The sequence below is a fragment of the Morus notabilis genome, unplaced genomic scaffold (assembly GCF_000414095.1).
Source record: "Morus notabilis unplaced genomic scaffold, ASM41409v2 Scaffold155, whole genome shotgun sequence".
Classification (NCBI taxonomy): Eukaryota; Viridiplantae; Streptophyta; class Magnoliopsida; order Rosales; family Moraceae; genus Morus; species Morus notabilis.
In genome coordinates, this window is record NW_010361021.1 from 665716 (window position 1) to 692218 (window position 26503).

Sequence of the window (26503 nt, forward strand, 5' to 3'; positions counted from 1 at the left end):
CCCTCCCTAGATTCACACACTAAGCATTAAAAGAATAACTCACCTGCACAGTATTGTTCGCAAGATCAAGAAGCCAAAACCCAATTATGAAGACAAGAGCTGCCATGGTTCGTGTACCTTTGAAAGTTCTGCATTTCCTTAGATGAGTTGGTCAACCTTAAATGGATGTTTGTAGAATAGAGTACCAAGAGTCAAGAGAAGGCAACAAAAACCTGCAATGCTCTTTTGTATCTCCTAGCAAGGATCCGATGTCTGCAGAAAACCCGATTAATATCACCTATATATTACAAGGCTTGGTTCAGCTGATATTTATTGCAGTATAGACTAAATCAACCCTTGAGAAGTAAAAGAAAAGGCTTACAGAAACTGAGATCAAGAGAGATCCAGCAAGAATGAAGGGACGTCTTCTTCCATATTTCGATAAGCATTTATCACTCCAAATGCCAACACATGGTTGAACCTAAAAGAAGAAAAGCTAATAACTTAATAAACTAATTATGAAAAACATAACACAATTCAAAATTTGCATAGCTATTATTACTATAGAACCATACTTGAGACAATTGGCCAATTGACTTGGTGGTCTTTAACAAAATAATTTGCACTAGAGAGAAGAAGAATAAAAACTAGTTTACAACGGGATAAAGGGCTCTAAAAAATGGTCAGAAATGGACCCAATAATCATATACAACGGTTTACAATGAGAGTGTCATGAAAAATACAAAATTAAGAATGTTGAAAGAAATTGGATACGGTCACTTACCACCAGGCCTGTAATAGGGCCGCAGAGCCAAATAAACGAAGAAAAAGCGTGTCCTATTCCAAGTGTCTGAAACATTCAATCAAAGTTGAGAATAGTTAACCAAATGATGACCCAAACAACATGAATAGAATTCTCAACCAGTACAAGTAATCATGGTATGGTAAAGATACAAAAGAACACTGTAAAATAACATGCATTGCCAATAAAGAGATCAACAATGGCATGAATAGTAACTGAATAAAATCTAGAAAAAAAAAAATCCATCTTCTAAATTGAACTCCATTATCGTAAGTCGTAATAAACTATTCCCAAAAAAAAAAAATCTCGTATGCGACTCTTTTCTATACTACAATAGCAGTTACTACATTAAAAAGCCGTTCTTTAACATTAACACATAGAAAATTGAAAATTCAATGCAGGAAAATGGCTAGAAGTGACAAAATCGACTCGAATTGTAATCCATCAATAAGAGCATCAAAAAGAAAAAAGAAAAAAAAAATGCAAAATGAGAAAGCGAACCTGTACATATCCTTCAAAAAAAAAAAAAAACCGAACCTGTACATAGGGAGTCAAAAGAGAAAGCTGCAAAGCCCAGCCGAATTGGACACCGGCGGCGACCGTACAACTGAGAACCAGAGTCACCAAACTGCTGTGCTTGGATCTGGGAGGATTCGGCGTCGACGACGAGAGGTCGGTTTCTCCATTAGAAACCCTAGGGGACGAAGGCGAAGACGAAGAGGAAGGACGCGAAAAACTCGATTTGAGCTCGATCCGATTGTGAGCAGGCTCGTCCAGTCCCACCATTTCCAGCTCCGCCTCCTTCAGGTTCCTGTACGGAACCCGGATCGTCACTGAGTCCGCCTTTCCCGCCATTGATTGGTCTCAAAGACTCAGCAACAACGCGAATTCAAACCTCCGTACATCAAATTCAGTGATCGGGATCTAGGTTTTTTCAGCCAATAATCCAATTTCAGAGTTACAGAAGAGAGAGAGTGTGTGGGTTACAATGGACATAGCCCGATCCAGTTATCAGCAATATTTTACTACACCGCACGTCTATGGACTCTCCTATGTAGACTCTATGGGCCGTCGGATGGTAATCGTGGGTCCACACGATGATCGGAAGTGGGCGACAGGGTAAAATGTGATTGATCGGACGCGTGATTCTCGCAGGAAGCTTTCAAGTGCCTTTCGTGAGAATCCTACGTGTAACGTTGACGGAAAGTGAATGAATTGGGACCGTTAATCTAGGGCAGAGAGGAGGTAGAAAATTCAAAAGTCTAATGTGACGTTCTCATCAAGGGAAGTATGACCACTGAACCGACAGACAGGGGATATTGGACTTAAATAATGGAGCCAATTTTGACGAAGAGAGGTTTTTTTTTTTTTTTTTTTTTTAGAAAATTTCATTTGATGCATTCTGATATATATTTGAGTTTAGTATTATTTATTTTTAAAAATTTTATACTGGTATCTCGACTTTTTTAAAAAAAAATTTATATTTTAGAGTTATTTTTAAAATACAAAAAGATAAAATTATCTTTATTATAAAAATTTATTTGTTGATCAAAAGTTTCAAGAAAAAAAGATTTTAAAAATTATTATACATGTAGAGCATAATCCTTTGTTAAAAATTCAGCTTTAAAATTTTTTTTCTGTAAAATTCTTGTCAACAGATGAATTTTTACACTAAGGGTAATTTTATCTTTTCATATCCTAAAAAATAACTCCGGGGTACCAAAAAAAGATTTTTTAAAAGGTCAAGATATCGATATGAAATTTTCAAAATCAAAATGTACTAAATTCAAATTTCGATATAACAAATGATATCAAAATGAAAATTTTCCTTTTTTATATTTGTTTTGTTGCTAATTCACCTAAAAATTCTTTGTTTGGACAAAATTATGACACTTAGGGCCCGTTTAATTCGTACATTTAAACAAGTGATTCTTAATTTTGACATTTAAAATTTAAATTTTTTATAATAAAAAAATACTGTAATAGAATTAAAATTATAAATTTAAACGCATAAAACAAATAACCTCTTAAAATAAGATTAAACAAACATAAATAAATATCAACTTCTTGGATACTTAATCAAGGTTGTAAAAGAAGTAACTGGTGCAAAAGGAAAATTAAAAGTAATTGAAGTAATTAGAATTCGATGAACCTGACATCCAGGAAAAAGGCATGATAATAAATAATAATATAATAAACTCATGTAGAAAACTACGAACGGCCGTCTTTTATTGTCAAACGAAATCACGTTGCAATGATATGCAATTGTCATGAATACAGATTACAGTGTAGGACGGCTCATTTACTTCAAGAAGGGAATGACAGTATGAAAATAATTGAAAATGAAAATAATTATTTTAAAATAATTTTATTTTTTTGTATGAAAATAAAAATGAAAACGTTTTTAATCTCAGATAAAAATTATTTTTAAAAGTATGTTTGATAGTTTTATCAAGAGATTACTTTCAGTGTAAAAAACCTATTAATGTCTCTCTTTCTCTCTCTGTTTGAAAGAGGAGAAAATGAAAACAAAAAAATAAAAAACGATTAAAAGTCGTTTTTTATTTCTCTCTTATTTTACACTAAACTAAAAAATTATTTTCATTTTTGTTGTCTTTATTGCGCCAAACATCGTTTTGAAAACGTTTTAATCTTTTCTTTTTTGAAAAACATAAAAAATAAAAACGGGATCAATTTTAAACACGGTCATTGTTTTTCTTCAACCAACAAAACGACAGCTAATTATACGGCATGTTGTTTCCTCTTAAGAATAAAACGACATCCGGGAAAACGAAATTAGATACTGAGGTCGAGGTAACGAAACGACGTGTCTTTTATATTCATGGATGCATCATACATGGCAATCAACGATATCTTATTAACTTCCAGAAGAAAACGACAACAATTTTGAGCGTCGTTATTTTTCAGTAACAAATGACACACAATAGAGGTAAAGGAAGCTAGTATGAGCATGTCCTTCACATTGCACCGAGCGACATTGGTAAAAACAAATACGACGAGTCCTGCGAGATAAGTAAGCATATGTCGTCTATGACTGTGTATTTACAATAGGAACGACAACTCTTCATTGATACAATCGCTTATTCGCTTCCGGGGAAAATGGTAACTGGTGTGAACGACATGTCGTTTTTCAGCAAAAAAAAATTTGACATCTGGGCGAAACAAATAATATGGCGGGTCCTGCAAGATAACTAACAAAATTTATATCTATTTGCAGAGAAACGACAACCTGTCATCAAAACATTCAACATCATGTCATTTGCTTCGAGGGGAACACAAGGTGTAGTATGAACATAATTTTCCTACATCTAAATAAAGGACGTCTCGTTTGCTTTTCAAGGGTGAAAAGTGAAAAATCAAATAGCAATATTCAGAAAAACGACGGGTCGTCTAAAATCAAGTTGAACACATCGTTTCAAATTGCCTTGTAATCAATTTCCCCTGCCACAGTTTTCTCTACTAAGATATAAATTTTTTAATATTTATAACTTGATTTTCACAATATTTAACAGAAGGATTTGAGAGGAGGGGGTGGAAACATTAACATGATGACCACATCCGGCAAAATATGACATCTCAAGGTTTTAAGCACTTCTAAGTCCTATATGGCCAGATAACAGAAAGCAATTGCTTCTATACACAACTATAATAAAATAGCTATTTCAAATCTCAGTAGTCAATATACAGCAGAAATGGAGTGTTTGAGTTAACCGCTACGCCTCAATGCTGAACACCACGACTTCCCATGTCAGCAGCAGCTTTAGAGGCTCGATTCAGAGCATCCGAAAGCCAAAGAGCTCCCTTAGAGAAGTAGCTACTGTTTACCACCGTGTTCGCGGTTGCCAGCACAGCTGATTTGGTCCTCTCTGAGACATTGTACTTCTCATCAACAGACTTAACGGCTTGAACTCCCGCGAAAATCGTGTTAGTTAGGCCAATTCTTTCACTCAGCTGGGCAACCTTAGCTGCTGCTGTAGCCGAAACTTGGTTAGACTCATCGAGCTCCTTGGCCTTGGCCAAGGTGTCCTTTCCCAGCACAAAGCCCCTGGCTAGCATGGTTTTGACCACTTCCTGAGCCATTGTCACTGCTTCTCCAGCGTCCGAAACAAATTGGCTTCTCTGCGGAACCTGCATAGGGAAAATTCATGGCTTACTTCATTATGTTCTTATACAGAAGATTTTTATTGCATAAAACCTACCAAATTATTTATTTTACAATTACAAATGAAAAAAGAACAAAAGAAGCGCATACACTAGAACCAGGTTCATCTTCACGCCTCTCGGACGTCCCATTCCAGAAATCAAACTCATCTCTGTATTGTCCCCAGCGCGTAATGCACACTCGCTGATCGACGATTGTGGCACCCTAGGATATTTTATAGAGAAAAATCAATGCTAAACATCTCTGAAATTTCAAGATTTATACATTCGGATCACCATCCTGACCAGAGTACATCAAGAAATGAAAGATGACAGAACGACGTTCTCACTTTTTGTTTTGGTGCTATAAATGAACATTGTTAAGCAGTCTTAGTTATATTAGATAAAGATTACACATGTAAAGACTTCATTGGGTTAGTTTGTTAGAGTTTGTTATATGCACTAACTTATGTATAAATAAGTTGTTGTAACAAAATTACAGTAATGAGAATTTGGATTTCTTTCTCACTCATCAATTGCTCTTTCTCTCTCTAGAATTAGTCCGAGCTTGATTCCTAACATGGTATCAAAGCCTTCTCGCCAGTGACGGAGTTCTTTTCCGACGATCGCCATGGAAGATGCTGTGCCGATGAATTCTTCTACTTCTTCTCGATTTGTTCTAGTTGCTTTCTTGCATCTTGTTGCATCGAAGCTAGACAACAACAATTTTCTGGTTTGGCGGCGACAAATTCTCGCAACTGTTCGCGGTCATCGTCTCCAAGATTTTCTTTCAGATTCTGCACGGTCTCCTCCAAGGTTTCTTTCTCCAGAGGATGAGCTTCTTCGTGTGGTCAATCCAGCTTATGTAGAATGGGAGCAGCAAGATCAGTAGCTTGTGTCTTGGATGCTAGCTTCGATGTCCGATTCAGTTATTGCTCGGATGGTTAATTGTGAAACAGCAGCTCAAGTCTGGCATACAATAGAGGTATACTTTGCCTCACAAATTAGAGCTAAAAAGTCTCAATTTAAAACTCAGTTACAGAATACTCGTAAAAATTCTTTGTCTGTTCTGCTTCGGATTAGGCATTTTGTTGATATGCTTGCTTTGGTTGGCCATGAAATTTCTACTAAGGATCACATAGATGTGATCTTCAACGGTTTACCTCTTGAATATGATATCTTAGAGATTAGTGTGAACTCTAGCTTTACTGACTATTCTGTTGAAGAGGTTGAGTCTCTAATTCTGGCTCAAGAGGTTCGAATTGAGAGAGCTATTAAACTGACTGATAGTTTTAATCCTTCACCTGGGCCTTCTCTGGCTAATCTAGCTATGACTAGTGGTCGACCTAATTCTAATCCACGATTCAGTAGTCCTAATTTTGGTCATTTTCCTCGTAGTTCCAATTCTATTTTCCCTGGGTATTCCTCTGGTGGTTTTCCTTCTATACCTGGTCATTTTTCTGGTAATCACAATAATAAGGGCAAAGGACGTTTTGGTAGTCATGGTAGAGGACAATCATGGAATAACAACAAAATACAATGTCAGCTTTGTGAAAAACAAGGTCATATGGTTGTATAGTGCTATTATAGGTTTGACAGATCTTTCACTAGTCCTTCTCAGTTCAATCATTCAGTTCAAGGCAATTTAGCTCAATGTCCAAATCAAAATTCAACTGCTGACTCTGCTCAGATGGGTGCTTTGCTTGCTATTCCTGAATCAGTTCTTTATTCAGCTTGGTACACTGATGAATCCTCTGACATGGAATGGTATCCTGATTCAGGTGCTACTAACCATTTGACTGCAGATCATTCAAACCTCATGAACAGTTCTGAATTCTATGGTTCAGATCAGGTGCACATGGGAAATGGTAAGGGATTGACTATTAAACATGTTGGTTCTTCCACTTTTTCTAGTCCTTTTGTCTCTTCTAAATCCCTCTCTCAAACACTTGTTGCATGTTCCTGAAATTCGTAAAAATCTTTTAAGTGTCTCCAAGTTTGCAGCTAATAACAAAGTGTTTTTTGAATTTCACCCCACTTCCTGTTTTGTCAAGGATCTCATTTCCAAGGTGGTGCTGCTGGAGGGTCGTCTTAAAGATGGCGTCTATGTGTTTGACAACTCTCAGATCAACCTCAAGTCCACTGTTCCAGTAACCTCTCAAAATGTTTCTCAGTCTTGTACTTCCTTTCATAATTCTGCTAAGTCTTCTAGTTCATTGATTTCTAGTGTTCAAGCTTGCACTAGCACTGTTGTTAAGCCTTCTTGTTTTGAGCTGTGGCACAACAAATTAGGACATCCTACAGATAAGATTGTAAAACTCGTATTGAACCATTGTAATCTCTCTGACATCAATAAAACTTCATTTGTTTCTGTTTGCAAGTCTTGTTGTTTGGGCAAAATTCATAAACTACCATTTTCTCTCTCTCTCTCACTATTTACACTAGTCCTTTACAGCTTGTATATTCAGATTTGTGGGGTCCTTCAACTGTTTTATCTTCTAGTGGATAAAGATACTACATTCATTTCATTGATGCTTACTCTCGTTTTACATGGTTATATCTTCTAAGAACCAAATCCAAAGCCTTACAAGCCTTTGTGAATTTCAAAACACTAGTGGAAAAACAAATTGGTTTACCTGTCAAATGCATCCAAATTGACTGGGGGAGGAGAGTTTCGAGCCTTTACAGACCTTTTAGTTCAACATGGAGTTGAACATAGGCATCCTTGTCCACATACACATGAACAAAATGGGGTTGCTGAGCGTAAACACAGACATATTGTTGAAACAAGTTTAACTCTTCTTGCTCAAGCTTCTATGCCATTCAAATATTGGGATGAAGCGTTTCGAACTTTTGTTTTTCTTATAAACAGATTACCAACACCAAATCTCCACAATAAAACACCCTTAGAAATCCTTTTTCATACTAAGCTTGTTTACTCTCAACTAAGAGTCTTTGGTTGCACATGCTATCCAAATATTAGACCTTATAACAAAAGAAACTACAGTTTAGGTCAATACCATGTACTTTTCTTGGCTATAGCATCAAACATAAGGGTTATAAGTGTTTAGATCCATCTGGAAGAATATACATCTCTCGGGATCTCATTTTTTATGAAACCTCTTTTCCTTTTACCAAAACTGTACACACTGTTCAACCATCTTCTGTTGAGTCACATCAGTCTCCTCTTTTAGCACGACTCAGTGTTCTACCCTCTTTGTCTTCTTCTTCCTCCATGCCTTCAGTACTCTCTTCCTCTCATGAATTATCTTCCTCGCCTCTTGATCCAATCCCTGCTTCCCCTATTATACCAAGTCCTCTTCCCACTGTGGTAGAACCTATATCTATAACAACAATCTCAAATCAAGACTTGTGTGTGCAGGATCAAGATCACAGAACCACACGTACAACAACACTGCAGCCTTCTCATTCAATGATGACACGCTCCAAACGAGGTATTTTTAAACCCAAAGTGTACATGGCAGCAAGAGAGCCTCATACAGTTGAAGAAGCTTTGGAAGCAACACACTGGAAACAAGCTATGACAGATGAGCTTCTTGCTCTTCAGAGAAACAACACATGGAGTCTTGTCTCATTACCTCATGGCAGGAAAGCCATAGGTTGCAAGTGGGTGTTTAGAGTCAAAGAAAATCCAGATGCAGCATAAATAAGTACAAGGCACGACTTGTAGCTAAGGGGTTTCATCAGGTGGCATGGTTTGATTTCACTGAGACATTCAGTCCAGTGGTAAAACCTACCACTATTCGTGTGATTCTCACTCTAGCACTAAGCAGGCAGTGGTGTGTGAGACAACTTGATGTGAATAATGCGTTTTTAAATGATGATTTGCAAGAGGAAGTGTTCATGGAACATCCTGCAGGCTTTATTGATCAACAGAATCCAACATAAGTGTGTAAAATTCACAAGTCACTCTATGGCTTAAAACAAGCTCTAAGCGCCTGGTTTGAAAAGCTTCATCATGCACTGCTTCAACTTGGTTTTCACTCAGCCACGTCTGATCAGTCTCTCTTCATTCAAGTCACACCAAAGTGGACTATATACATCCTTGTTTATGTGGATGATATACTCATAACAGGGAGCAATGAGTCAGCAATCTAGGAATTGTCCACTAAGCTCAACACTGCTTTTGCACTCAAAGATTTAGGAGAGATTGATTATTATCTTGGTATACAAATTACAAAAACAACTCAAGGCCTACTTTTATCTCAACAAAAGTATGTGATTGATCTGTTATGTAGAACAAAGATGCAGTTTGCAAAAGGTGCTTCAGCTCCCATGACCACAGGACAAAAACTCACTTCTTTTGGCAATGATCAAGTAATGTCCAATTATACAGAAGTGTGATGGGTGCATTGCAATATGTGACAATCACAAGGCCAGAAATCTCATATAGTGTTAATAAGGTTTGCCAGTTTATGCAGACACCTCTAGAAGCTCATTGGAAGGCTGTAAAGAGAATTCTGAGGTATCTAGCTGGCACAATAGATTATGGTCTTCACTTGAGAGAATGTCCTACAAAAAGACTAGATTTGGTTGGCTTTTGTGATGCAGATTGGGCATCAGATGTTGATGACCGAAGATCAACCTTAGGCTTTTGTGTCTTTCTTGGTTCCAATCTAGTATCTTGGCAGTCCAAGAAGCAGCATACAGTGTCAAGATTATCTACAGAGGCAGAAAACAGAAGTTTGGCTAGTGTGGTAGCTGAGATATCCTGGTTACAATCTCTTTTAAGTGAGTCGTATTTTCAGACAACAAAAACACCAATAATTTGGTGTGATAATCTCAGCACTGTTCATTTAGCAGCAAATTCAGTTTTACATGCCAGAACCAAACATATAGAACTGGACTTATACTTTGTTTGGGGAAAAGTCTTGAGAAAGCAAATAGAAGTTCGACATGTACCTGCTGTTGATCAACTAGCTGATCTATTCACTAAAACTATTTCAAGTTCCACTTTTAGTCTCATTCGTAGCAAACTTAAAGTAGAAGATTTAACTACTTTAAGTTTGAGGGGGGCTCTTAAGCAGTCTTAGTTATGTTAGATAAAGATTACACGTGTTTGTTAGAGTTTGTTATCTGCACTAACTTACGTATAAATAAGTTGTTGTAACAGAATTACAGTAATGAGAATTTAGATTTCTTTCTCACTCATCAATTGCTCTTTCTCTCTCTAGAATTAGTCTGAGCTTGATTCCTAACAAACATCAATCAGCTGATTAAATAAGAACAGAAAAAAAAAATATATATATATATATATATATATGTATACAGTGAAATTTTGGCGAAGGTTGAGTTTATTTCCAAGTAATATCTTCAAGCTTTCAGCAGAAAAAAGAAAACGTAATGTCTTTGTAGTTGCGAAATTTAACCTTCACTTGTTTTGACATAAAGAGAGGAATCTCAAAACATAGACAACAGTTCCAATTATTTGTTCTGAATCTTGATTCATAAACTTTGTTAATTAATCTTCAAAGTTTCTACATATGCTTCGTGCAGCAGGTTACAGTATCAATTTTTAAAACTACCAAAAAAAAAAAAAAAAAAAAATCCTTCTTCACAAGTAGTTCTTTCCATAGACATAATTTAGACACCAAAACGCTAAGCAATTATTCTCACAAAAGATTTTAACAATAAAGGAGTGGATAAAAACTGCCCCAAAAGATGATCGTGATGGGGGAAGGGAAGAAGTTACTAACACTGAGCAAGCAGGCAGTTTCCTGAGAGTACGCATCTTTGAACGTCACGTAGGCAGTACACGCGTATTCACCAGATCTGTTATTTCCCACACAAAAAAGGACAAATTCATGAAAAAAAAAGATGAACAATTCAAAGAAACAAAGAAGATAGAGAACTTGAATTGAAAAGTGAATTCGTATAAACATAGTAGTAGAAAAAGTTGAACTTCAATTTTTTGTATTGTAGCAAAAAAATGTGAGCCGTGATTCGAATGGTGCAACGAACAAAACTAATAAAAAAATAGAAAGAAATTAATCGAGAAGATGAAGAAATCAAACAGACCTGATGATCTGGAGATGAAGAATGTTACCGGAGAAGGCGAAAAAGTCAAGGACGTCCTTCTCTGTGGCTTCGGGGGAGAGGCCCGTCACTTCCACGGAATATCCGACTGCTTCGTCGCTCATACTTTTCCAATTCCAAAGCAGAGAACAGAGAGACTAGAGAGAGAAAGAGAGAGAGAGACTGGGATTGAAAGAAATTTTTGTTTTTTCTAATTCTGAGAAAGCCAAGGAACTTCTAGCGACGACGATGCCACGATCTTCTTTCTTTGCCGTGTCCTTCACTCGAACGCGACGCGACAGCCGTCAGGTGCTTTAAACTATGCTCAACCTTTTTAGGCCAACATTTTTTTAGTTTACTGGGCCATTGGTCCGTCACAGATTATGGGCTTTGGTCTTGAGCCCATTCGGAGCACAGTCAGTAATGGAGACTTATTGAGCAAATTAGGTAATCTAACGGGGAAAGGAGTTAAATACCTGCCATATTAAATATCTATAATAGTAAATAGTAAATGTTTAAAATTAAATTATAACATATTTTAAAATTATTGAAGTAAATAATAATTTACCGTATAAATATTTCATTTACTACTGATAAAAAATAATTTACGTGGTAAACAATCTTTATTTAGGTGGAAAATAAATCTTTTACTAATCTTAAAAAAAAAATTACGTAGAAAAAAATCTTTTTACTAATAGTAAATGAATCATTTACACAATAAACTGCTACTTACTTTAAATCATTTTAAAATATATTATTTACGTAATTTAATTTCATAAATATGCTATTTAATACATTCTTCTTTTTTTTTTCACTTCATTTGAACAAGCTACAGTTTCTCCTATGAGCGGTTAACTTCGATTTGCAGCCAAGCCAATGATAAGACGACCTCCTTTATAGACATTTGAGGAACAGCTCCTTTTTTTTCTTTTCTTTTCCTTTTTTTTTTTTTCAAATGTAAGGTAATAAATAACTTTACTTTGGGTGCTTTTGAGTAAGAATATGTGTTGGTGCATTTGGTTTACTTTGGATTCTTCATATTTTCCTTGTCGTAGTTGATTCATGCAGGACTATAACATAAGATGTAAAGAATAATACCCGTATCATTTTGACCATATATCTTCATAGAATTCGATATTTCTCAAAAAGAAAAAGAAAAAACTTTTGGATTGTGTTTCTAATGGACATGATCAATTGGTCATATTTGTTTCTATTGAGAAATGACGTTGACGTTAAATTTTAATTAATATCTCATTTTTCACTATACACATGTCAACACACATTTTCAAGAATGAGGATCAATCATAGAATCGACCTCTCAAATCATCTGTGAGCCACCGACAGCTCGTCAATCACGGACCATCAAATGAGTCTCCAATATATGACAAGCTACTTAATGAGTTGGTAGTCTCCCAAATTTAGAAACAGCCTGTAAAAATGACTCTAGTGCATCTGGAGAGAGCCGCGAGCTTCGACAGCTCGAGGGTCGCAACTTAATGGACGAACAGCTCATCCGACGAGCTGTTCAACAGCCATGCTCTACCAAATCAAAGTCGAACCTTGGTTTAAATAGAGATATCAGCACTAAAGAGGGATTATCTCATCCCTAAATCAAGTATTCAAACGTGAGGATCATCAACAAGCCGAAAAGACTTGCGGTTCGAATTTAAATAGCAAATCCTTCTCCAACAGGAAGATCAGCCATCAAGCTTGTAAAAGAGGACTTTTCACGCATTCGTCATCTCCTAGACGCCTACAAGCAAGCCCTAGCTTCCATATTGCATTCCGAAAGTCCTATACGCATTCCAAGACAATCGGAGCACGCTTCACAGAGTTTTAGGTCTAGTTTTTCCCAATTTTTCTATATTTCATATGTTTTTTGTCAAATTTCTCTATTCTCTCTTCCTCTTCTTGTTCTCAACATCATTGTAATTCATCATTGAATATAATAAAAGCACTAGGACATAACTTTTATTAACGAGTGAACTTCTATAAAATTCTTCGTGTCTCTGTCTTTATTTATTTTCATGCATTTATTTATTGTAATTTGATACTATGAGTCGTTCAGATTTGATCATTGACCTCTAACAAATTTAATTGTAGAATTTCACCTTCTATAAAATGATGGGTGGAATGTCACTTAAATTTGCTCTGTAAGTGTTGTTATATTCGCGTAAATCCATGATAGATCTTCTGAGCTACCCATATATATATATCTCCAAAAGGACGAGCTATTGGTGTATTCTCCTAATCATACTTATTTGCAAATAAAAATACCATTCACGTTAGTGACTTCATAAATCACGCAAAATTATCCGTTTAGTTCGCTGATTCGAGTTTTTAATTCAAGTTGAGATGTAATTTTATGTGAGAATTTTTTACTGTAGTCAAAAAGTTAGATGCGACTATTTTTAAGAATTTATTACTGTAGTAAAACTCAAATTTTAAACTCGAATTGATAAAGTGAACAGGCCTGAAGACATCATAGTTATAGTTGGTGTTAAAACTTCTCAATGAAATTAGGGAGAAAGAGGAAAATAGACAAAGACTTGAGATGAATTAAAATTAATAGGCCAATAGTTTACAGAAGTTAATAAATAGGCCAAATTATTGTTTTCGTCCATAATTTATCTGGTTATAAACCATAACTTGACGAGTTATTATCCATAATTGTCCATAATTTGTCTGGTTATGAACCATAACTTGACAAGTTTATTCATAACTTATCTAGTTATAAACCATAACTTGATAAGTTATGACCTATTAATTTCTATAACTAAAAATTGACTTATATATTTTCTTAAGTTTTTTATATTAACCTATTTTTTACTATTTCTCATTAAATTAATCGAAAGAGAAGTGGTCTACCAAGAAAGAATTAGGGCCCAAAAGGATCCATTAAACCCGTGAATTGAAGAATCAAGTTTCAACCACACGACTTCTATATATCTATCAATTGACAACTCAAATAAAATAAAATAAAATAAACACGTAAATAAATGAATATCACATATTTATACATATATGATGCATAAAATATTTTAGCAAACAAAACCGTACTAAAAGTTCCGGGTCAATGTTACTAATTATAGGAAGCTTTGCTAGTCAAAGTGCTTTTGTTATTAAGGACAAATCAAAATTCCGGATGATGTTTCTTGTTTTCTTTTCATACTCCCTCTGTTTTTTCCGGAAAAAAAGGTAATGTGTTATTTTATTTATAAATATGAATGTAACTAAAATGTGAAATAATGATTGATTTGCACGAAATTTTCGGTGGCTGCTCCGCTCGGGAGGCACCTTTTGAAATAAAGCAGTAAAAATATTGCAAGCAAAGGGAAAAGAAAAGAAAAGAAAAAACAGCTATGATACATAAAAAACTATTCCGGCATAGAAAAATTTTCGTTAGTGTCTTTCCAGAATGGTAAACTCAGTTGATTATTCATTTTTTTTTTCATAATTATTCATATTTGCTTTTTCTGGGCTGTATAATACATGTCACGATCAATGAAAAGTTTGAATATCCTAATTATTGAAAGCCTTGACTTTTAGGACAAAGTAACTATTACTTACGCGCAAAATGCTGACAAAAAATGATGCTGTCTACACCAAATATTTGGATGCAAAAATGACGTTGGTGGATTTAGAATTCGTTATAAAATAATTTTAATTTTTATATTAAAATAAAAATAAAAATAATTTTAATTTTAAATATAAAATTATTTTTAATATAAAAAAATTCAATAATATTTTTCTTTTTATTTCTATTTGAGGGAGGAAAAAATAAAAATAAAAAATAAAAAATGATTAAAAGTTATTTTTTATTTTTCTCATATTTTACACTAAATTAAAAAATTATTTTCATTTTTATTTTTTATCTTTATTGCGCTAAGCGTCGTTTTGTAAACTTTTTTATTTTTTTCTTAAAAAATATGAAAAATAAAAATAGGATCAATTTCAAATACGGCCGTTATTTTTGTCCATGTTGTCGTCCAATGTTTTTTTTTTTTCTCCCTCTCATTTTATTAAAATATTTCTACTATATAAAGTTGAGAACAAAGGTAAGAGAGACCGCAAGAAGGGGAGAGTACGTACTTATTTAACTTGATCAATATTATATGAAATAATTAGCCATTGTTTCTATCTCTAATTAATTCTTTATTATCTTTTAAGAGATTTTCATGTGCATTGTTATGATAACTGCGACAGCTAATTAAGATTGGTGATTAATTTGTCAATTAGTACTAAAGGTAACTGGATATAATCTGGACCAAAAATTAAGCTGTAATAGAAAGACTTTGAGACAACAAAAGTGAAGAACCAAGCTGCAAATATTGAACCACAAGTTGTCAATCCCATTATAATTACTGATTAATTTATTTGTTATCTTTGTGAGCGTTATATATGCAATTAGTAGATGGTCATAATTAATTTGTCCTGTTATTTTTAATTAGCTAGTCTATATATTACTCGGCTGATTTAACCTCTTGACGAGATGCATAAGTATTGTTGGGCAATTAGTCACATGTTAATTAACACTATCATCAACAAGACATTTTATATATATATATATATATATATATAATTTCATCAACAAGGTTGACCTTTGTCCACTTCTAATTACTTTTGTTTTTTTGACTTGTACTCATGGTCCTAAGTCGTTTTTATTCTGCAAAGAGAGATCATGAAGATAATGTAGTAAACATATATATAGTACTTAAATATTACAAGTGTCACAATCAGCAACAGCTGAAAAATCTAAAGAAATAAAAATAAAAAATAAAAAATAAAACTTAACTCCTTTTTCATGGGGGGACAAAGGACACAGCATTCTGGATACAAAGCGTCAAAAATGATCAATTCAAAAGCTGGTCTAGATATATCATCAACATCAAGTGATCCTTTTATTTATGATCGTTAAATATTAATTACTACAGGTCTCTGAAAAGGGATTTCAATGGATATATATTCCATATCTAAACCTTTCTCACCCTGGCCTACCATGACCAAACCCTAGCTAGATATTATATTTGGAAAGAGATAAAAAAAGATAGAAGCGGGAACATATATATATAGGGGTACACTTGTAACATGTGTCCCCATTATATTACATAAGTAGACTCCTAATTATGGCTGCTTGAGCACTGTCGTTTTCCGTCGTCGCCAAGAGCTGCGATAAACGGTCGCTCAGGTCATCGACCTCTCTGTGTAAGTTCCTAATGTAGTTGCAAGTCTCCTGCAAGACCTTGGAAGCCGACACCTGCATGCGTGCGTGACCAAAACTTAATGAACAGCCTTATCCAATTACCATATTAATGTTGTTATCAAATATACATTTTGGATAAAAACATGGAAAGGTGAGTAATACACACACAAATTCTAGCCAAAAACGACTCATGCATGCCATAAAACTACAAAAATTGAAAACGACAACTGTTTTAATGAGGTATATAAGATGCGTACAAGTAAGATTACACTAGTACTAAATATCTGACGTTCGTGGCAGTTTATTTTCCGTGACACTTAAGCATTTTGTAGCAGTGAAGAAGAAGTCATGTAGAAGAAAATGCATTCATACATACATACATACATATATATATATATATATATGCATGTTAGTAGGGTACAAGTTGAGTCCCACAAAACCCCTCAACTTGCGCCTTACAGACTAAATGAGGCTGTAAGAGAAGCGTGACTTATCTTCCAAAGCAGAATGAAGACCACACAATAAATAACACACAAATATACATATAAATTATAATTCCTATAGAAGTACACATATAGAGATATAAAAAGCGATAAAATAATAACTTATATTCACTATTTATCATGTATGTACATATATAAAGAATACATTTATTTATACCTTGTCGGAGCGTCTGTTACGGATCTCAGGAATAAGTCGTTGAAGCTTGGAAACAAGATCGGTGATTTGGTCATCACTGATGTTCATGGAAACACCAGACTGCCTCGAACTAGATCTTCTGCTTGACATAATGTTGAAACAGCTAGCTAGCTCGAGGTGTCAGCGTACAGGACTTATATATATATATGTATAATATTACGAGCTAGTGCCTAGTATAAATGAATAAGAGAGAAAAACAGAAAACCAAACTGAGAGACAAAGAAGAGGAAGAGAGTAAAAGAGTGTGGGGGGTTTTTGTCAGAGAGAAGTAATGACTTATAATGAGCTAGCTAAGGAGAACTTTGGGGGGTATATATATATAAATATATTGCTAGAGATGGGGTGTATAAATATATATGTATGCATATATATATATATATATATAAATATAAGAGGAGAGAATATCGGGGGTGTAATATATATGAGACAAGTTATGGACAGGGGGAGATAAGGAAGCCCTGAAGAAAACTATAGAGAAGTGGGTGTTGGGAGAAGGGAGGACAAGTGCATGGGAGAAAGCAGTGGGCTATGCCTCGTTATTATTAATTAGGGTTTTGAGAGAAAAATGTGGTGTAGAGAGAGAAAGTTATAAGGAGAGAGAGAGAAAGAGGAGGGAGATACTGATGAAAAAGGAATAGAGATTACCCCATACTGTCTTTTCTGAATATGTCGCCAAACTGGGGTTAGAGTTCAAGTGGGTTAAGAGAAATGTGCTTGTTTATAAGCCTACTACTTGGACCCTCTCGGTGTCAGTCTCAGCAAGCAAGCCCATGTTATCTTTATTAATTCCTGTCATTTTAATAATATATTAATATATTTAATTTTGCGCTACATGACAATTACATTAACATTATTATTTTAAAGGAGTTACTCCCAAATCATCATCTGTATATATACTCATCTATGTATATATGTACTTAAGGGTGTTTTGGCTTATGAAAAGTTATTTATTTCCAATGTATATGTGTCATATTATAGTATCAAAGGAGAGCAATACTTAAAGAAGCCGCTTAATGTAGCCGGCCCTATAAACTCTCGCTCTTTCCTTTTTTTTTCTTTTTCCCTTTACCCCAAATTCTCTGACTCTTATCACAAATTTCTTGTAAGAATATTTTCTTTTCTTTTCTTTTTATCTATTTTGTAGTTTTGATCTTTATATATAAATAAAGATCAAAGATAAAAGATAAGTTTCCACACTTGGATCTTAATATAGTTATAATTCTGTATATTGTCTTATCGTTTTTTGTATGTGCTCCTCTGTGTGTGTGAGTATATAAATATATATATATATATGTATGTATGTATGTATTATTTTTTATCATATGTGTAGCTTTTAAAAGTGAGATCATATAAGAAGGCTAGCAATCAAAAATTGACATCAACAATAGATTTGTTATACTATTAAACAGAAAAATCAATGTTGGAGGCGGATAATATATTTAAAGAGTCAAATATTTAATTCTTTTGGGCTCAAATTTATCGATCGTGTAGTTATGATCACGCTAATAGAAAAAAAAAATGCACTACCTGATACCTTGCAGCCCGGACTGCATTGCTATGGTCTTGATGAAATAACGGAAGGTGAATTAGTAATCATCATTTGAGTGTTTTATTTATTAAAGTGTATCTTTTGTTACATATTGATCTCAGTATTCTAGTGCTATCTACATTTGTATTATCTTTTTCGGTTGATTTGAAACATTGCTTTTATTTCTAAAAGAAATGCAGTGTATGAACCTTAACTTATTGAGTATTATCCTTATATGGATGGCTGGGTCTTGATCAAGTTTTCATTATATTTTTCATTTTTTATAGCTCTAATATTATTAGAATGTGATCTAGTGATTTAAAGAATTGTGTAGTACTTATAATAGAAATTTTTCGTATTGGAGCTTTTTATACAGTAAAAATATTTTATTGATAGTGCGTGTTTCTAAACATTAAAATCTCATTAAAATCACGTTAGAAAAAGAAAATAAACAAATTAAACACCCAAAACTTAATACATACCAATATTTTCGTACGTGCATATGGGATTTTCAAAGTTCTTTTAGTTTAAATTATCCATAACACAATCTGAATATGGATATTTTGGTTCTAGCCGCATTATCGATAATAAATAATTATTCTATTGTTTTTTTATATTTTCTTTTTCTAAACAATGTAGATCCCGTTTATTACATCAATTCAAGTTTAGAATTTGAGTTTTGTTATAGAAAAAAGCTCTTAGAAACCGTCACATCTAATTTTTTTGATACAGTAAAAAACTTTCATTTAAAATTACATATTAACTCAAATCAACAAATTAAACAGACATGTAAATGACGTTTAGTTGGAGAATTCAAACTATGTGATTCAAACCATTTTTGATTTACGTAAATTTTTTATGAGAAAATCTCTATACCAAATATCCTCCTCGTGAAAAACTTAGCTCTCTCTCCCTTCCCTAGTGTGTATGACAGTATTGACCAGTCTGATATAAAATACCAAACCTCCATACTCTGGGTTACGACAAGGCACGTGTGGTCTCGTAAACTCTGCCGTCAAACTCATCTCGATTCCCGAGCTACACATATTTAATTTTGTACGACTTCTTCATTAACATATATTTAGTACTTAAGCAACCTTTGTAGTTAATTACATCAATGTATGTGACACTACAATGTACTACAGCGCCTTTCTGGGGCAAAAAAAAAAAAAAAAACCAAAACAAAACAAAAAATCCAGATAATCTGATTGACATATGTACAACGATTCCATTGTTTTTTTTCTTAACCAAGACAAAATCTCAGCTCATCACTTGGATACGCAATTTATGTAATATTAATATAATATTAATATACATAATGTATCATTATTACATGTATATATATATAATATGTAAAAGATAAGATGTCGTAGAAGTTAGGCGTTACATGTCCGCACGTGACAGGGGGATGTGCTGAACTTCTTTTCCGGCGAAATTTCTGGTTTAGAACTTCGTTTGTCGACGTAACTATTAGTTGGGATTTGGGAGAGATGTATCTATGATTAAATATGAATCCAAATTCAGCCAAAAAAAAAAAAAAGTGTTTTTCAGTACTTTTTGTTAATTTCAACTTTAATAGCTCAAGAAGAAGGGGAAAAAGTTGAAAATTGATTACATACAGGTTAAAACACAACAATCAAAGCCGATGAGTCGATGACTAGAATTACTCAAAACTTATATATAACTTTGGTTTGCTCGCTAATTTGAACAAAAAAGAATTAAATATACTTTAATTTCCTGATCCAAAAATATGTATCATGTCTTCAGGAAAATTAAGTTCTTTTATAGAGGATATGGTGGGATTTAGTAGTGGGGCACACAAATTTTGTATCAAGATCATGTGTCACCAAATGTCTGTAAACGTCATGTTACTAGAATATTTAAGAAAACTATATATAATAAAGTCATTAAGGGGATGTTTGGTTAGAGGATTCAAACTATAATTTAAATCTTCACTACAGTATTTTCTCTCACAAAAAATACATGTAAATAAAAAATGATTCTAATCATATGATTCTAATCTATGAACCAAACGTCTCCTAGCACAACACTTGAAAAGAAAAAAAAAAGCATATTAGTATAAGGTCGGAAACCTAATTAATGAGAAAGAGAACCCTCCCTCACTCTCCTTATATATCTTTAACATATAATCTTTAACACACATAAATAGTCAAAAGATCTTTCCGTCCTTTTGACATGTGGCCTTACGAGGAGACTTTTCCTTTTTAACACATGAGCATTATCTTTTTCTTTTCTTTTCTTTTCTTTTTCTCTATATTTTTAAGCTCTTATAGAGATTAATTTTGTTTCTAATGTGTCTTTTTTAAATTATTTATATAATTTATTTTAAATATATCCTTTTTTTTCCTTTTTTTTAAAGTTATTTTGTAGTTTAGTCCCTTTTTATATGTTTCTCAAAACATTTTTTCTTATATATTTACATATGTTTTTTTTTTCTCGGATGTACTCTCAATTTATCTCATAAATAAAAACACTATAATTTTCTCCATTTAAATAATTTCTCTCAAATATGAGTCCACTCAATTTTCTTTTTCCAAATGTGGCCCTCATAAAATATTTTTTTTTTAATTATTTTACTGAGATCATATCTTCTCGAATATGTTTCTGCCTAAATATGTTTTTCTTATAACTCTCTTAAATACTATTTTTTTTCATATGTACTCCATAAATGGTTTTCTCTCTAATTTACTCCCATAAAACTTTGTTTTCCTTTTAACTATGCTCTTTATTATTATTATTTTTTTTACTAAACTAACCTCTTAAAATAATATTAAGTGATCAATAGAAAAAATTATGAAGCAATTTTAAACCTTTATATTCAAAAAAATATAACACGTTGAATGCACTCGCGTAGCGTTTATAATAAATTTTCCTAAAAAAATAAAATTTCCCTGGCCTTTTTTACATAATAATTATATAATATATATATATATATATATGTATAACTTACTTACTAAATATATATATATATATATATATATATATATAAAAGTTGATTGGAAGTTCCCGTTGAGTGTGGAGTAACCAGCAAAACAAAGTTATCAAAAAAGACCAAAATGTGGACTACTGAGGAGGCAAAATTGATGAATATGTACCACCATTGTCAACAAGATTCAGCTGAACCACGCATGCATTTGAAATGTAAAAAACGGCTTTCATGTTCTGATCAGGTTTAAAACGTGCATCCAATTTATTGGTATCTGAAAGTTGAAGTACTCAAACGTTTTTATAGAACGGACTTGTGATAAAGAATAAAACGGTGGCATTTACATGAGAGACGAAATGGAGACGTAATTAAACTAAAAGAACCAAAGAAATAAGCAACTAACCAGAGAAAGATTAAAGCAAAACAACTTAAAGAGTGTCTGCAGAGTGAAACAAGAAACGAATACAAAACGAGGAAAATACGTATAAGATTTGACGGCTAAAGATGAACGGTTTAGATATATTGAATTAATGTAACTACTTTTCGCGTCCCAAATGCATGTAACTAGGAGGAAAAGGCGATCATTTGTGCGCTTTTGCTTACTTAAAATTAATAAGAATTTGATTTCTAGGGTTTCTTTAAATTCTTGAGTGGTCCAATTAAGTGAAGTATTTTGTTGTTCATCGTTTGATCATTTTACACCCAAACGATTATTGAAAATTATTGTGTATATCTTTCTACCTAACAAAATCTTTGGATCAGTACTATAACTATCTGTTAACGAGCAATATTGTGGCTGTACCATAATGATGCCTAACAAAATAACAGATACCAAATTGAAACGGGGGTACGATGAAACTGCCATAACAAATTTTTGGCACAATATATGTTACATGTACTGGTATGGCATGGGTAGTTACAACGTCAAAAATAATACGTTATTTGTTCAAAAATTTCAAATAAATTATAAATCCTTTTCTTCTAGAAAGAGAGAAAATATTATATATATATATATATATATATATACACACACATATATACACGTATAGACTGAGAGTTTTACCACGTTAATTTCACCCTCAAAGTACTGATAAATATAAAATATGAAAAAAATAATAACTGACCACGTTAATTTCACACATATAGCTTTTCTTTTACTTTTTTTTTTTCCTTTGTGCTTGAACATATTAAATTAATACACACATACATATATATATATATATATATATGGACTTATACAAGCCTTCATAATTCAAAACTTTCAAAGTAACTTCATTAATTTACTTATTGAGAGCTAGCCCGTGATATATATCGGGCAGTAAGAGATATGATAGTATCGCTTTTTCTGTCACACTCTCTGTATTTATTGTTTAACACATGGACTCTACTAACATGATATATTATTATTTAAACAGAAAATGAAACAGTAGAGTTCACGTGTCAAACAGTAAATGCAAAGAGTGACAAAAAAAATAACGGAAAAAGTAATGCTAACATTTCTACCTGTTATGACCACGTAGGGCAACAACAAGTTTAAACAGTAGTACTCGTGCACATTTAAAAAAAAAAAAATGGTATCGGCTTCTCCTCAAAATTATTAACGACTCAATTATTCAAAATTTTCCTGCGCACTTTCCTACTTATTTAAGTGTGTGTAGTAGCACTTCATACGAAGTATGCATGAACTTTAGTTTAATTTAATAGCATATCAATATTTGCTTCGTATGACATGTTACATGTTCCGAAGATAGAACAATATGAACAGAAAAATATACATCATAGGATTCATACCTAAATAGTGCCTGATCATATCTCAAATATTTTTGAGTTTACACGTAACATATAATATATATAAATATGCCGCCTTTATGGTTGGTAGCATCGTCCATTTAATTCGTTACTAGTTTTGTAACATGCTCCCTCACTTATTATTGCGTGTTAAAAATACCTGCAGAGTTTATTATTCACCAAATAATAACAATTTTATTTATACAACCATTTAAGGAATTTTGAAATTATTTTCAAAAGAAATATGTGTAAAAATAACAATTAATGAAAAAAATTAAATAGAAACACATTTGAAAAAATTATTTTAACCAACTAAAAGTAAAATAAGAATACATGTGAAAAATTATTCTCATAGGAGTAGAGTGAGGGAACAACGTATTTTTAAAAACCACCCAAAAAATTAGAATGTAAAAAAAAAGCATCATTTAAAAAAAATCACAAAAAAATATAAATATTAAAAAAAAAAGAGCTAAGTGGAGGGACTGCCACCATAAAAAAGAGTTTTGACTCTTTTATGTATTGTTAGATGTATCAGACGTTAAGTTATCATTAGTATTTTATGTGGTTGTCAACTCATGAAAGATAAAATGGGGAAAAATGAGAGATGTTTTGTCTAGCTACTACGTACGTGCTCATGTGTTTCTTACTAAAGGAAATCTGCCTCTATATGCATGTGATTTTTTTATAAAGTCTTCTCTTATCTGTTAATTTTGAAATTTTCAATATAATTAGTACTACTGTTGAGAATTTTCAATATAAGTTCTAACTGTATGCTTGGCTTGCTCGAGAATCTTGAATTAGTGAATGAATATTCAAAATTCTGTCCCAATAACTAACAGGCCCAACCACATCCCGGTCTGACAATAATACTTTTGCATGCATCAAGTAATTAATCTGAAGTTTGAACCAACTAATTCTAAGCCTTGTGTACATAAGATATTTCATAATCAAAAACTTTTTTTTTTCTTTTTTAATTGGCGGTAGAAATATGAGTCTAGATTTACCACTAGACCGGCAACCATTAAAACGGAAACATTTATTTTATGTAAGTTGTCCTATGTTAGGAAACTTTAATTCGGTGGAATTAAGTTACATCAAAAGCAGAAAGTATTGATGTACTGTTATTACCATTATCATAACGTCAAAGCAAATCACATGACAAGTTTTAAACACGGATTCCATTGTCGACAACAAGCATAACTGTTGAAAGAAAAGACTGGCTGCATTGCATTATTGGCAGCCAATGGCTGATGACCGACTCATAACGTGTTTCCAAAAGCCGACAAGCAGCCTCTATACTTAGCAACAATCATAGATGTAATCAAAGGAAAACGTGTGATTCCATGGATTTGAAACGAGCATGTTTGGTAAAGGTAACTCGGGTTCAAATAGTTTTGTTGGGTAGGTTTGGTAGATAGATCCAAAATTATGATTTTAAATTCTTGTTCAGAATCAGCGTATGTTTACAGTGATTCTGAATCATAATTCATAATCATGATTCTGAATCAGTGTTTGGTTTGGATGATTCAGAATCTGATGTATATTTTATACTAGTTCAAATCATGATTCTAAAACTACTCCCCTCTTGATTCAAGGTAATTCAAACTTCCCTGATTCTGAATAATGGTTTCAGAATCATAATTTAATCTAAAATCATAAATTATGATTTTAGTTTTAAAATTATGATTAAAATCATCATGATTTAAATCCTCGTACCAAACGAATCGAAATGTTTTTCCTCATAACAATTTTGACGTTTGGTTCTCAGAAATCAAGGGCTTGTTCTTTTGAGTGAAAAACTCAAAAAAGGCAACTCGAGTTACAATTTTATTCGAGTTCATGTTCTTTTAAGTTTAAACTCGAGTTTAAACTCGAGTTCAAACTCGAGTTAGGACTAAAACTCGAGTTCAAGTTTCCCCTTCAACTCGAGTTCAGAAACTCGAACTCAAATTAATTAACAGCATTTTTTCTATTCTTAAAAATGCTATAACTTTTTTGTTTTAATTCTGATTGAGATGATTTTTTTTCTATGCGTTGACAACGAAAAGACGAATAAAATCCCACCCATATACCTTATTAAAATTTTTTATCAGCATTGAGTTTTTATTAAAATACTATCTAAATATAAATTCAAGTTTTGACTCACTCAAACACAAACTCAAAAAGATTCTTATCTCAAACCATAACTCAAATGTACACAACCAAACACAAACTCAAGTTACAAGTTTAACTCAAATTATAACTCAAATTTAACTAAAAAATTATACTCAAATTAAACTCTAAAAGAATAAATTCAAAATAAGTTTTTAAGTAGTCGTTTAATCTTCTCCTTTCTCCTTTCCCAAGTAACCATGTTTATATACTCTTGGAAGAAAACCTATTATTGAAAAAAAAAAAAAAAAAAAAAGTCTGTGGGACCCTGAGCTCTGTAAAAATTAATATAATGGACCCTAAGGGCGGAGCCACACAAGGTAGGTAGCCACTCTATGTGAATTTTTTTTTTTTTTTAAATTTTGTTACCATTTGTAGTTTCTCCCTTTAAAAATCTGAGTCTATTCTTTTTCAAAATCTTAAATTTTATATCCGTCCCGTGTCGACTCCTAATGCTCCTACAGAGGTGGTTCCCAATTTTTTTTTTGCTGAGCTGAATAGAATCTTTCTAACTGTTGTACTGTAAAATTTTTCCGGAATAATTAAGAGTTGAGCAACCAATAATGCAGTTAGGCAAGCATCTTTATAAATTGTACTCAGCTCTGTCTTCTGCCCTTGCTTTTTGAGACTGAGCCTTACTTGAGCCCAATATCACCTAGACATTAATCAACTTCAAGCACAGGAGGAGGCAGTTATCATGTTTTTTTTTTTTTTTTTTTGGAATTTTCTTCTCTCATTTGTCCTATTCATGAATTTGGATTCCTACCACATGAAACCCCAGAAAACTGAATTTCAAGAAATTGAAAACCAAAGAGAAAAAAAAAAAAAAAAAAAAACAGAATTAGTTGGGACCAAAACGGAGTAATTTGAAATATTGGAGAACAAAAATCCTTGTTCTTATTAATTATTTGGGTAATGGAGAGAGAATAGATGGAAGACCTTTTGTCTCCACGTGAAAGTTTTGCAGTCAATTTTAATATCCCTGAATACGACCAACTTAGCTAGGTGCAAAGAGCCAACAACCCATGTAGCACAAGTTTGAAACAAAATTATGTGCACAAAATTTGAACCACACTCTCTCCCATATATAGACTAGTGCCATTTTGTTGGGTTATATAGCCATGTGAGTTTGTTCCCCTATTGTTCAAATATATATTAGAGTGTTTTAAAAACATCCTAAGATTTTGAAGAAGTAACACACACAAAAAA

General features: G+C 32.9%; 3 protein-coding genes across 5 annotated transcripts in view; all 3 read right to left on the bottom strand.

Annotated features, from left to right (window-relative positions):
- LOC21403988 (sucrose transport protein SUC3) overlaps positions 1 to 1932 on the bottom strand; it is a 5554-nt gene extending 3622 nt beyond the window's left edge. The window contains exons 1-5 of one of the 3 annotated variants that reach the window (XM_010098073.2): positions 1319 to 1932; positions 764 to 829; positions 362 to 460; positions 213 to 277; positions 44 to 128 (exon numbers count right to left, since the gene is read on the bottom strand). In XM_010098073.2, coding sequence (XP_010096375.1) covers positions 44 to 128; positions 213 to 277; positions 362 to 460; positions 764 to 829; positions 1319 to 1636 — 633 coding nt within the window. In that variant the 5' untranslated portion in view covers positions 1637 to 1932. Of the gene's footprint in view, positions 1 to 43; positions 129 to 212; positions 278 to 361; positions 461 to 554; positions 592 to 763; positions 830 to 1318 lie in introns of those variants that run through there. The other 2 variants (XM_024165611.1, XM_024165610.1) reach the window with 2 other exon arrangements.
- A 2333-nt stretch (positions 1933 to 4265) lies between these two features.
- Positions 4266 to 11270, bottom strand: LOC21403989 (binding partner of ACD11 1). The gene is made up of 4 exons (XM_024165582.1): positions 10982 to 11270; positions 10660 to 10735; positions 5055 to 5168; positions 4266 to 4930 (listed from the first exon to the last, which is right to left on the bottom strand). Exons 1-4 carry the CDS (start codon positions 11101 to 11103, stop codon positions 4523 to 4525), a joined length of 720 nt encoding a protein of 239 aa, XP_024021350.1. The 5' UTR covers positions 11104 to 11270; the 3' UTR covers positions 4266 to 4522.
- A 4508-nt stretch (positions 11271 to 15778) lies between these two features.
- LOC21403991 (transcription factor PRE6) lies at positions 15779 to 17212 on the bottom strand. Its single transcript, XM_010098076.2, has 2 exons — positions 16842 to 17212; positions 15779 to 16235 (listed from the first exon to the last, which is right to left on the bottom strand). Exons 1-2 carry the CDS (start codon positions 16968 to 16970, stop codon positions 16083 to 16085), a joined length of 282 nt encoding a protein of 93 aa, XP_010096378.1. The 5' UTR covers positions 16971 to 17212; the 3' UTR covers positions 15779 to 16082.
- Between the last annotated feature and the right edge of the window lie 9291 nt (positions 17213 to 26503).

Coding starts and splice junctions, on each gene's coding strand:
- LOC21403991 (XM_010098076.2), bottom strand. CDS start 16,970: ATGTCAAGCAGAAGATCTAGTTCGAGGCAGTCTGGTGTTTCCATGAAC. Junction 16,236..16,841: donor GTAACAGACGCTCCGACAAG/GTATAAATAAAT, acceptor GCACGCATGCAG/GTGTCGGCTTCCAAGGTCTT.
- LOC21403989 (XM_024165582.1), bottom strand. CDS start 11,103: ATGAGCGACGAAGCAGTCGGATATTCCGTGGAAGTGACGGGCCTCTCC. Junction 10,736..10,981: donor CTTCATCTCCAGATCATCAG/GTCTGTTTGATT, acceptor GGGAAATAACAG/ATCTGGTGAATACGCGTGTA. Junction 4,931..5,054: donor AAGATGAACCTGGTTCTAGT/GTATGCGCTTCT, acceptor TTCCCTATGCAG/GTTCCGCAGAGAAGCCAATT.